Below are 12,566 nucleotides of genomic sequence, written 5' to 3'. Positions count from 1 at the left end.
AAAACCACTATTCCAAAAACTCAGACTTTCCCACTCTTTTTCCATACTTTTTCCTGAACTATGAGAATATGCATACCAAAGCAGATACCGTCCCATGTAAAGCTTACATTGTCAGCTTACTTTGTCAGTACTGTTTATGTTCTTTCTTTAATATAAAGAATGAGTTACAAGTTGGTCATCTAATAACTTGAAAATGCCATGTGTTCAGAGAGTATCCTCACATTTGTATGCAACTAAACAACTTAAATGGTACTTGACCCTGCATAACCGGGTCTTGGATGTAAAAGGACCTAGATGCTGATGCAAATAGATGTGAATTTCTTTTTTTGTTTTGACAGCACCCTAATATTTATCGGGTTACCTTTGCCACAGCTAATGAATCCTCAGCATTGCTAATTAGGATGTTTAATGAAAAAGGAACTTTGAAGGACCTGATCTACAAGGTACTTGTGCAAGTTTATGGTCATAAAGAAGTTCTCAAGTCCCTTTAGAACCTGTTATGAATACTTGATACTGGGGTTCCAAAAGCTAGGCCATGAGGATTTCATTTTCATTTTGATTTTACTTGAAATTGATTTTGATTTTAATAATAAACACTATCCAGTTTGGTTAAAGATCATTCCTTTCCCCACGTGAGGGAAGGCTGAACCTTTAATGATTATGTCCGTTGCATTGTAGGTCAGTTTTAAAGTTGTGCCTTCATTTAACAAAACAATACTGAACTATCTCAAAGTTGGAAACTTAAAAAAATAATAATAATAATAGTGAAAAATTCTACCAGTATACAAGACTTTGGGGTTAGCTAAGGTCATGACCAGGCACAACTTCACTGGACTAGAGAAGGGATGAAACCTAGCTCAGCCTCTTTCTTCCAACTATACCGACTGTTGTATTTTAAAAACCCACTCCTGCAGTTCAGTGCTCCCTAGCCTCTGTAGGTCCTGCCTGTTTGGGAGCCTTTGTGCAGATGTCGACCCCTCTGCTGCTGTCTTATGTGGTCTTTGTTCTTTTCCAAAGTCAAAACCAAAAGACCCATTCCTAAAAAAGTATTGCAACCCTAAGAAGATTCAAGGCCTTGAACTTCAGCAAATAAAAACATATGGACGGCAAATATTAGAGGTAAGAAGTATTTAATTTTTGTCTAAGTTGCTTTAGAATTTTACCCAGTATTCCAATATCCTTTTGAGAAAGTTCTAAGGCAATATCTAAAAAAGTTTAGGTTGTCCAATTACTTATAAACTGATGGTATTATATTTTATCTCAAAAAGCAAATATTTGAGACTAAGATTAGTTTAGAGCTACAAAATTCCAGAAAGTTTAGATGTTGGAATTTAGTGTCTGATTTTTTAAGAACTTAATTGTGTGGATACCAACTTTTGAGTTATTTTCGGTTGATCTTTATCTTTATGCCAAGATTCTTTAGTTTGTTATAACATATACGTAACCATATGGCTCCCTTACAGAAGTGTGATTGGTACGAAAAGCCTTTCCCACATCACTCTCTAGAGCAGTTTTCTCCAAACTTTTTGGATTGTGCAATCCTATCAGTGAAAACAATTGAAGCATAACCCCCCAATGTATATTTTTAACTATTATGTACATGTACTACTAATAATATATTTTATATACTAATCTCATTCTTAAACACTTATAAGTCAGTTTTAAAGTTGTATCTTTCACTTAACTTATATACTTATAAGTTAAGAATGAGATTAAAAACAAAATAAATAGAAAGAGAAGTTGCACTATATTCTTCCAGTCCTCAGTGGGTTGCCCTGGGAACTTATATTACCAGGTGAGCCACTGTTTATTAAATGGCAGCTGAAAAGTGTGCTTCTTTTTGTGGGTTCCTATCATATTTTTTTCATTAATGAACAGCCAGATATATTCTGAGGTAAGATTGGGTTAGAGATGTTTTCAGCTCAACTCCTTTTCCTGAATAACTGGCCAAAGCACTGACATGATAACCTTACTTCTCTGTGCAGGAGAATCAAGACTGCCCTAAAGAGGACTTGGCCTTTTGAGATCAGAAAGTACTTAAAGTAGAGCCTTTGGGCATAAAGCTATTAACTCTAGGCAGATGCAGGCTGCTTCTTTATTCTTTGGAAATGAGAGAGCTTTGCATTGTATCTCACAGCTGGAAAGCATTCAGCATCAGTCTCTTTTCCAGAAAAATGGATAGGGGTGACAATTTTTGGAAATCTCAGTGACCTGTTTGGTTTTATTTTAAAATATATTGACTTAAAAAATAAAGACTTATACCTGAATGAGTTGGGGGGGAATGTAACATATATATATGTATTTTTTAATAGGTACTAAAGTTTCTACATGACAAGGGATTCCCTTATGGGCATCTTCACGCCTCCAATGTGATGCTAGATGGGGACACTTGCCGGCTGCTAGACCTTGAGAATTCTTTGTTGGGCCTTCCTTCCTTTTACCGATCTTATTTCTCACAATTCAGGAAAATCAATGTAAGTTGCTGAAAGTAATGAAACAACAGGTTCATTATGAAATATAAATTATCCACATGGCTAGACCCATGGTCTGCTCATGTAAGAAATATGCACTAAGCAGTGAAAGATACAGTTGGGGTAGACCATGCCTTGTTTCTCCCAGAGTATGGCTGTATCTCTAAGAAGCTAAGCTGATATGATAGATGAGACAAAGAGGGGCGTAGAATCACTGATTGGAAAACCATGGAGGGCAGGACCAACACCTTTGGTCAGAGCAATGTCTTGTGCTTTTTAAAAAGGCTTTGGAGTTATGTTTTCATTACCAATTATGAGTGGGGTCACCCTGGGCCTTATTTCTCAGTGAAAGCCTAGAGTAGGAGCACTGGAATTCACAAAGCCAAACTGAAAAAGGAACATGCCTGGCTTCCCTTTTCTTCCACAGACATTGGAAAGTGTGGATGTCCACTGCTTTGGCCACTTACTGTATGAAATGACTTACGGACGACCTCCAGACTCGGTGCCTGTAGACTCCTTCCCTCCTGCGCCGTCTATGGCTGTGGGTCAGTATGGGGTTTGGGGGCGTTTTCAGGGCCTTGGTAGTTTGCAGAGCTACTCACTCCCTTTCTAGAGTCCAGGAAGGATCCAGAGGAAGTTGTCATGCTCCACAGCTAGAAATTCTTACCCAATTTAAAAGTACACTGAAAATTTAGTGTAGTACATTTGTTAGGCTGTATGAAATAGGAGGCATTTTGTAATGTGCACTGAAATTTTGGAAGCCAGAGGATGTAAAGTGAAGTATGGCCAGACTGAATCTGATACAGAAACAAGAACCAGGATCAGGCAATTTGAAGCCAGTCCTTAGGACTTGGGCAGATGTCAGGAGTCAGAACAAGGCTGGAGTGAGACTTGCAAGGAACAGGGGAGCCATGGGTGGAATACCTAGGAGGTTGTTGTCTCGTAGGCCCAGAGATAGGAGAGGCAGGCAGGAATGCAGATGCTCAGCAAATTGGATCTGAGAGCTCTCCCAGCATTACCTGAGGGGGCCGAGGAGAACAGGGGGACTGGTGAGAGGCACTGTTTGGAAAAAGGGCTGTAGGAACTGATCCACACTCATCAGGGACCCTTTTATCTCCTCCACAGCCAGCTCAGAATGCACTGACTACTAGAGCATAGAGAGGGTAGCTCTTTGACCTCTGTGCCATCAAAGTATGCAAGTCAGCCCTCCACCGAGTGCTAGTTTAGTGTTAAGTGAGGTGGTTCGAGAGAGCAGGCCCTGAAACTACTTTGTGTTCAGTCTGAACAGCTGAAACTGAACAGTGACCTGTGAGTAGAAAAATCTGGCTGCTTTTGTTTATATCACCCAAGGTGTTGGAAGATGAGGTATCAACAATTGGCATTTCACATGCTGCTTTTGATTAAAAGAAGGCAAGCAGCAAAATGTCTTTTGGGTTCAAGAATTTAACTTCTGTTTAGTGTTTACTTCTCTTTTAAGAGAGCAAACACTTTTGTGAATGATGTCTTGAATCCTTCCACCAATTATCTTTGAAATATATTTAGCTTTCTGTCAGCATGCGGTTTCTAAGCCATTTAGTTTGAGTAATCAGTACCATTGGCATTGCCAGCCTTCCCCCTCCTCACGTATGCCATCTGTCTGTGCGTGAAGAGTTTTGACACTGTCCTGATCAGCCTGCAGGCAGTTGTTGCAAAGCGGTGTCAAACTTTTCATCATCAAGTGGATTTGCCAGTGTGTTCTGTGGAACTAAAATGTATATCTGTTCATTTCAAGTGGCCGTGTTGGAGTCTACGCTGTCTTGTGAAGCCTGTAAAAATGGCATGCCTACCGTCTCCCGGCTCTTGCAGATGCCGTAAGTCAATCATATGCCTTGGTTGTAATCTTCATTGCTATGTCGAACACCAACCACTAACCCAAATGCTTGGTACCATAGTAAAGATTCAGTTGCAGTCCTTGCAGAGTGAAAGTGACTTTTTTGCTGACGGTCACTTGCAGCATGATATCATGACCTCTCTGCTACCTTAGTCTGATTGCTTTCCTTTAATCTCAATCTTATTTTCCCGTGTGTCTCTCTCTGTCAGTGTTAGCACTGTGTATGCGTACATGTGAGAACCCCCCCAACCCCCCCACCCCCGCTTAGGAAATGCTGGAATAGGGGCCATCTCAAGCAGTTTTCCTTGAGGACCCTGTTTTAAAGCACTCATTGGACCACAGCTGTGGCTGCTTTGCAAGTCATTGGTCTTCTTGGAGGGTCTGCCCTGCAGTAGAAAGACAATGTATTTCTGGCCTCCCATGTACTTGTTTATTCATTTACTAGCTGGGTAACATTTATTAAAATCTAACATGTACCAGGCACTGCGCTAGGGACGTAGAGCTCAGAAGACATTCTCTCTTAAACAGGGTTATGAATAGGTAACCAAGAATAGGTTGAAATTGTGCTTTGGGGCTTTTCCTTTAGGTTTTCTGTCCCTTCATGGAGAGGCAACAGTGTGTGTGGTTAAGAAGGGTGTGTCTGAGGTTAGACAGACCTGGGGGTGGACCCAGCTTCATTACTTCTGCCTGGGTGACCTTGGGCAAGTTTTCTAACCTCTGGAAGCTGAGTTTCCTCATCTGTGCAATGGGGATAATGATAGTCCCCACATCAGTGGATTGTTGGAAGGATTTGATGAGGTGATTCCTAGTACAGTGTCTGGTACTTAATAAGTGCTTATTAAATGTCAGTTATGATTAATATTGAGTCAGCTTATTTTGTGAGCATCAGGTGCCATTTAATATACCCCGTCCGTGGTCTGTACCAGCTTGTTGTAAACAAATGTACTGGGGAAACAATAATATGGGGAAACAGGCAGAAGACAGCTTGAGATGCATGCAGCCAGAGTCCAGAGAAGGTAGCCATAACTTTAGCTTCTGCTATAGCTCAGGTGTCATCTTAGGCCCTGGGGAGGTTGTGATGAACAGAGCAGCCCAAGCGCCTGCCCCATGGACGTGACATTCAAATATGTGACTGACACTGGTGTGTCTCTCTTCAAATCAGCCACTGTTAATAATATTGTGAACATGGGAAAATAGATCCAGTTAGGGAAACAAAACAATTTGCACACAGACTTTTAGAACAGAATGCATTTGTAGTTAGGGAATGTTGATTTGCTTGGGTTTGATTTGCTCTTCCTGCTCCAGAGCTCTTACATTTTTCCCCAGTGTTCCAGTCCTAGAGTCCAAATATTCTTTCTTCACTTAAGTCTTTCCAGCTTGTAGGCTTCAGCTTTGAGAAGAACACTTGGAGAGGTGTGAACTGTGTTCAGTTAAAATGTGTTGTCCAGAAGTAAATGGACCCGTGGCCTTGGAGGGGACAGTGATGTCTCCACCTCCAGAGCCAACCAAGGAGCTCTGTGGGGAAGAGTTAACCCTGCCATTTTATCTTGTAACATAGTTCTTAATTTATAAAAATGAGGACTGTTCAAGGAAAGACTCACTTAGAGCCATTCAGGCACTGCCCAAATAGCCATTTAAACTGACCTGTTTTACCCTAAACAGTTAAGTACTTCTCATATTATTGTTTTTAATAACATAATTTTAAAGAGAAAATTGATATACTCTAACAGCTACTGTTTCTTTTTTTGGAGAGCATGAGAAGCACAACTTTTCTTAGAAGAAAATTATTTTCTCATTAGATTCCAATTAGAACGATTCCTTTCTACTTACTTACACATTTTTATTTTATTGAGCTCTAGAATAAATTTTATGCTCCTCTGGGGCAAAAAAAATGAAAAAAGGAAAAACCAGTTATTCTATTTAGAAATATCTACTGCATATATTATTTGCAATATAATGTAAATGATAATATAATAATAGTTTGTAAAAATCATTTTTTAAAAGTATGAATTAATTCACTGTATAGCATGAGAGGACTTTTGCTCCTCGATGGGGAAATAACCTCCAGTACACAGCTGACCCAGTCCCTCTGGTCACTGGAGTGGAGATTTTCCCCAAGGTCATGCTAGGTCAGAAACTTTTTTGAGTGTGTTGATAAGCATGAAATGGTAAATTGGGCCAGGTCTGGGGGATATGGTGGGGACTTCATGGGCTAAAGATGTCTCTTTTTGCTTTGATTCTGTTCTGAGAGTGCACCTGTTTTAAGAAGGATTCTTTTTAATTTTCTTTACAGATTATTCAGTGATGTTTTATTAACCACTTCTGAAAAGCCACAGTTTAAGGTAAAGCAAATTTTATCATTTTTTGGTTTATAACATAAGTTTACTTGGAAAGTTGGCATGTTTTTAATCAAAAAATAAGAAGGTCTAGTATTTATAATAAGGAAAATTTAAAAACAATCTAAATATCCTACAGTTTGGGAGTAGTTTAATATTCATAGTACATCTAGTTGATAAAATATTTTTATCATAAAAATGAAATTTATAATACATTGCAGTAGCATGGAAAATGATTAGTATTTGGGCTAAGGAGGGAAAAGCAGGATATAAAATATAGTCTGTAAAAAAAAAAAAATCTGTCTAGAAGGAAGGGAGTATCCTGGGAAGTAGCAGTGTTGTGTGGTATTATGGAAAGAGCAGGGCTTTGGAACCCAAGAACACCAGTTTGATGCCTTACTTTGCTTTTTTAATACCAGCCATTTATCTAAGGAAAAGTTTCTTAGCCACAGCATTGATATTTTGGGTCAGATAGTTCTGTGTTGTGGGGGCTGTCCTGTGCATTGTGAGATGTTAGGCAGCATCCCTCGCCTGTACCCACTGGATGTGATTAGTACTCTCTCTCAAATCCGTTCATCATGACAGCAAAAATGCCTCCAGACATTGCCTGATGTCCCCTAAAGAGGAGAGGGAGCAAAATCACCCCCGTTTGAGAGCCACTGAGCTATGGGCAAGTACCTAATCTTTGGGACTATGTTTATTCAGGTGCGGGGTTGGTGAGTAACACCTGTCTATTGTCATTTGACAACTGAGGAAATCTACATGAATGCCTGGTTAGGGCCTGGCTGTCTTCAAGACTCACTGTTAGTGTTGTTTTGGGTAGAAGAATGAAAGATAGTTGTCTTTCCACTCTTTATACTTCCAAAAGAGTGTGTGATACTCTTATGATGAAATTAAATTTAGGGAAAAAACAAAAAAGAAGAAAACCAAAAAGAAGGTGGGATCAGAAGATTGTGTAGGTGACAGATACACTTCCCTCTGTCCTATTTTTTTTTTTTTTTTTTTTTTTGCCAGTTAGAGGGGTTCTGACAATAATAGTTTATTTGGATCTAAAGTGGGAAAGAAAAACATTTAAATTCATCTCTTTTTCACTGAAACTCCTGAGGAAATGTATGTAGCCTTGTAAATAAATATGCTGTCCCCCCTAATAGTCTACCCCAAGCGTTATTATCAGACCTCGCTCTTCCCCCAAGCCGGAGAGTCTGTGCAACAAAGACAGTATGATTTTAAAAGCTAATGTTAATTTCTTGTTTATACATTTTCTTTCTGGAATGATACACAGGAAACTGGTGACATTGGTTGCCTCCAAGGAAGGGAACTAGGTGGGAGACTTTTTACTGTGTACGTACCCCCTTTTACAGCTTTTGAATTTTAAACCAGATGACTGTATTACCTACTCAAAACATTTTTTAAGTTTATATTTTTTAAAGAATATTAGAGACGAAGAGCTCAACATGATCTGGGCGTCTGTTTTCTAGGCCAGAGCTCCTCGGAGTTTGAAAAACTAAGAAATTAAGAAATGATGAACTCAAAAATATACCATGCCATTAAGAGTATCTTTTAACAGGAAAAAGCTTAATCTTGTGAAATTCAGAAAGTAAATGTTTAACAGAGAATATCCCTCTGAAGTTATAATTATTTGAATTTGCGCATGTGTTCCAATAAACTTTATATATTTTTTGATTTTTAATTATGATAAAAAACAATGTAAAATTTATCCTCTTAACCATTTTTGAGTGTGCAGTTCCGTAGTGTTAAATATATTCTCACTTGCATAGCCGATCTGTAGAAATTTTTCACCTTGCAAACTGAACCTCTCGACCCATTAGATGATAACTTCCCATTTCCCAGCCCTCCCAGCCCTTGGCAAACACAGTTCTACTCTCTGCTTTCATGATTTTGACTGCTCAAGATATCTCATATAAGTGGAAACATACAGTATTTATCTTTTGTGCCTGGCTTATTCCACTCAGTGTAGTGTCCTCAAGTTTTATCCATGTTAGAGCACGTGACAAAATTTCCTTTTCTAAGGCTGAATGATATTCCATTGTGTGTATTACTACACTTATCTGTTGATAAACATTTGGGCTTTTCTACCTCGTGGCTATTGTGAATAATGCTGCAGTGAACATGAGGTGTGCTTCAGTCCTTTGGATATGTACCCACAGGTGGGATTGCTAGATCATATGGTAATTCTATTTTTAGATTTTTTTTTGAGGAACTGCCATACTATGTTTCATAGTAGCTACATCATTTTACATTACCACCATTAGTTGACCAGGCTTCCAGTTTTTCAACATCATTGCCAACACTTGTTTTCTGTTTTTTCAGTAGTGACCTGACCATTCTAATTTGTGTGAGGTGATATCTCATCATGGTTTGGATTTGTATTTCTCCAATGATTACAGATGTTGACCATCTTTTCATATACTTGTTGACCATTTGTATATCTTCTTTGGAGGAATATCTATTCAGGTCCTTTTTTTCTTTGATTTTCTTTCTCTTTTTTTTTTTTCAGCTTTATTGTTGTGACAAGTCCAGTTTTTATTTGACTACTTCTGGTTTTGTTGTTGAGTTATAGGAGTTCTTTATATATTTTGGGTATTAATCCCTTATCAGATATATGATATCCAATTATTTTCTCCCATTCCATAGGTTGCCTTTTTACTCTGTTGGTTGTTTCCTTTGTTGTGTAAAAGTTTTAAGTCTGATGTAGTCCTATTTGTCTATTTTAGCTTTTGATGCCTGTGCTTTTAGTGTTCAACCGAAGAAATCATTGCCAAATCCAATAACATGAAGCTTTTTCCTTATGCTTTCTTCTAGGAGTGTTATTGTTTTAGATCTTTGGTTAAGTCTTCTGCCCAGTTTTTTTTTTTTTCAGCCCCTTATTCCTACTAATGGTTACTTAAATGGTTAATTTCTAGGGTATTTTTGTTGTTTTTGCAGTCTTGACATGGTTTCTTTAGTATATCATTAGTTATAGGAGATCTGTTCAGCTAGACTTCAGGCTATTTTCATTGATGGTTCTGTAGTTTAGTTGTAATTTTGAAGTGGTCCTGAGAGGAGGCGAGCACAGCATTTTCCTACTCTGCCATCTTGAGTGAAAGCCTTTCAATCCAATTTTGAGTTAATTTTAACATATTGTGTAAGGTAGAGGTTCAAATTCATTCTTTTTCATGTAGGTATCCAATTTTCCCAGCACTATTTATTGAAGAAACTGTCCTTTCCCCATTATGTGCGTGAGGGTTTATTTCTAGGTTCTCTGTTCTGTTCCATCGATCTACATGTCTTTCTTTATGCTAGTATCACACTGTTTTGATTACTGTAGCTTTGTAATATGTTTTGAGATCAGGAAGTATGAGGCCTCCAATTTTGATCTTTTTTTTTCAAGATTGATTTGATAATTTGGGGTCCTTTGAGAATTACTTGAAATACTTGAAACATATATTATTTATTTATGTGTTAGTTTTATATACTCATTGATAAAAAAAAAAAAAATGCTGATGAGCTGAGTGTACTGGGATTACCAAAAATAGCCAGGACAAGATTTAAGTGCACAGCTTGTAACTGATTTCATTCTAGATGCCCTATTTCTTGATGACCAACTGCTCCTACATTAAAACCAGGATTTGGGAGACTCTCCAGCCATTTTATTCAATAGAGTATGCACTTTCTCTTCTTTCAGATTCCCACCAAGTTAAAAGAGGCATTAAGAATTGCCAAAGAATGTATAGAAAAGAGACTAATCGAAGAACAGAAACAGGTAAATTGTAAATACTTCCTCATTATCCTTTGATCTTTTAAGTGTCTCCATCAGCTGCCCAGGATGACTTACTTTTAACTGATTGTTTATTCCATAAACATTTCTTGCATACTTGCTCTGAACCAGGCTCCAGGCTCAATGCTACAAGACAGCTGAATATTTCACACTCCTGTTTTCAAGTAGCTCAGCTTGTGGGGGAAACTTACAGGTTCATAAAGGGGTGTCATTGTTTATAATTGGAGCAGGCTAGAGGGTGGTGGGGCACACATGGTCTGTGCTCTAAAGGTATTGGGGACCATACTCATCTTCTGTGAAACAGGAGGGAACTGGGGGAAGCGAGAAAGGTCTTTACCTTTTGGCATACTCTTCTCCCAAATACCCAGACCCGAGCTCGGAGGCAGACAGGCTGAACAGGGAAAGGTTTTTCATCCAAATAATTTGATTTGTCAAAACATGTTAGATATTTTTATTAGTGTAAAATACACTTAAATTTGTGGTGAATTATGGTCTCTTATAGATTCACCAGCATAGAAGACTGACAAGAGCTCAGTCTCACCATGGATCTGAAGAAGAAAGAAAAAAGAGAAAGATTTTAGCTCGAAAGGTAAGCCTGATGTCTCTCTGAATTCTGTGTGAACAAAAGTTCTCGTTTTCATGTAAAGAAAGTTTAGGTTAATGATGTGCATTTAGTTAATGACAGATTTTGTGCTATATCTTCTTGAAAACTAAAACTATTTCCAGATGACTGGTTTGGAGCTTTTAAAAAAGAGCGGAGAAATGTTTCCTGGCTTTCTGGGCTGATTATAGCCTAATGTAATTGGAGGGAGTGATTAACCTGAGATAATAGTCAGCATTCTTGGTTTTATTTTCCCCTTTGTTTTTGGCTTATGATTTCTTCACTGTATCAATTATGAAGCCAAATATGACCTTGTATGGAGATAGTTTAACTGTGTGCCTAGAAAATATTTTTATTCTAACTCTCTGCTTCAGTGTGTTTATTCTTTGCTTTTACCCCCTCTCTCTTTTTATTTTTAAAGAAGTCCAAGCGATCTGCTATTGAAAATAATGAAGAGCATTCAGCAAAATATAGCAACTCTAATAATTCAGGTAACCGGTTATAGATTGTAGTAGAGCCCAGCATGCAAAGACCAAGACCAGGAGTCTGTAGTTGGTCAAGTGGTCTTGGGTTCAGAGTGTGGTAATGAATATAGAAAACAAATGAATTCAGTCATAATGAAGGACTATGGGAGCATTCATTGGCTCACAGGACTCAAGTCCTGAAAGAGACCTCAGAGGTTGTTGGGTTACTCAGCCTCTTCCCTGATGCTAAAACTCCATCAACCAAAGATGAGCGTTATCCATGGAAAAAAACCCAACACAACTTAAAATGCAAGGCCTCCTGTTTTTTAGTGGAGCCTACACAAATAGAAGCAACCTTAAATCTTGTCCTCTTCTCCAGTCACCATGTGGTAGGAGAATGTGCCCTTCTGTGTTAAGGAAAGGACTCAGCAATGTGTGGGGATGGCAAAAAGCATCATTCCAGAAGGACCGAGACAGTATGGAGAGCGCTGTCCTGAAGTCATCACTACCAGTCAGAGCTGCCCCTCACCCAGCCCTGCTGTCTTTGAGCCTTGTCTTTGGAAATCAGGGCCAGATTGAATGATCCTTTGGGATCATTCTGTTTCTTTTGCCTTATAAATCTAGGAAGTAGAGTTCTACACAGAGGAAGGGAGGTTTCATTCTAACCCAGGAAGCTTTGGCTTAGACCTGGAAGGCCAAGGGAAGGGAAGGTTTTTTTAGGTTGAGGAATAGCTACATATACTTTTAGGTAGGAAAAAGACCCAGCAGAGAGGGAGAAGCCTAAGATGCAAAAGAGAGATTGATGGGATGAAGGGGCTAGAAGGCCAGCAGCTTAGTATCAAGAGCCCAGCTGTCAGTCTCAGCCTTCTCTTCCTGGATGCAGGAGCCAGGAGGGGCAAGTGAAGAGGTAGAAGTGTTTAAAGTGGAAAGAAGGGAGGAAATCGAGGATGTTCACAGTTCATGCCTTCTCTGATCTTCTCAGTGAAGTCAGGGAGGAGGACATCTGCTAGGGGTATGAGGAGAAACAGTGAGTGACACATAAGACC

General features: G+C 38.8%; 1 protein-coding gene across 9 annotated transcripts in view; it reads left to right on the top strand.

The window, feature by feature from the left end:
• The window catches only part of PXK (PX domain containing serine/threonine kinase like), a 67,566-nt gene that overhangs the window by 41,903 nt on the left and 13,097 nt on the right, over nt 1–12,566 (top strand). For all 9 annotated transcript variants that reach the window (XM_016131626.2, XM_016131625.2, XM_036218668.1 and 6 more), the window contains exons 8-16: nt 339–443; nt 1,018–1,119; nt 2,313–2,474; nt 2,899–3,016; nt 4,243–4,321; nt 6,635–6,683; nt 10,363–10,440; nt 10,958–11,044; nt 11,478–11,547. In XM_016131626.2, the coding sequence (XP_015987112.1) occupies nt 339–443; nt 1,018–1,119; nt 2,313–2,474; nt 2,899–3,016; nt 4,243–4,321; nt 6,635–6,683; nt 10,363–10,440; nt 10,958–11,044; nt 11,478–11,547 (850 nt within the window). The remainder of the gene's footprint in view (nt 1–338; nt 444–1,017; nt 1,120–2,312; nt 2,475–2,898; nt 3,017–4,242; nt 4,322–6,634; nt 6,684–10,362; nt 10,441–10,957; nt 11,045–11,477; nt 11,548–12,566) is intronic.

This window comes from Rousettus aegyptiacus, unplaced genomic scaffold (genome assembly GCF_014176215.1).
Source record: "Rousettus aegyptiacus isolate mRouAeg1 unplaced genomic scaffold, mRouAeg1.p scaffold_m13_p_4, whole genome shotgun sequence".
Classification (NCBI taxonomy): Eukaryota; Metazoa; Chordata; class Mammalia; order Chiroptera; family Pteropodidae; genus Rousettus; species Rousettus aegyptiacus.
The sequence above is the reverse complement of the archived record's forward strand: the minus strand, read 5'-3'. Positions and strand labels throughout refer to the sequence as shown.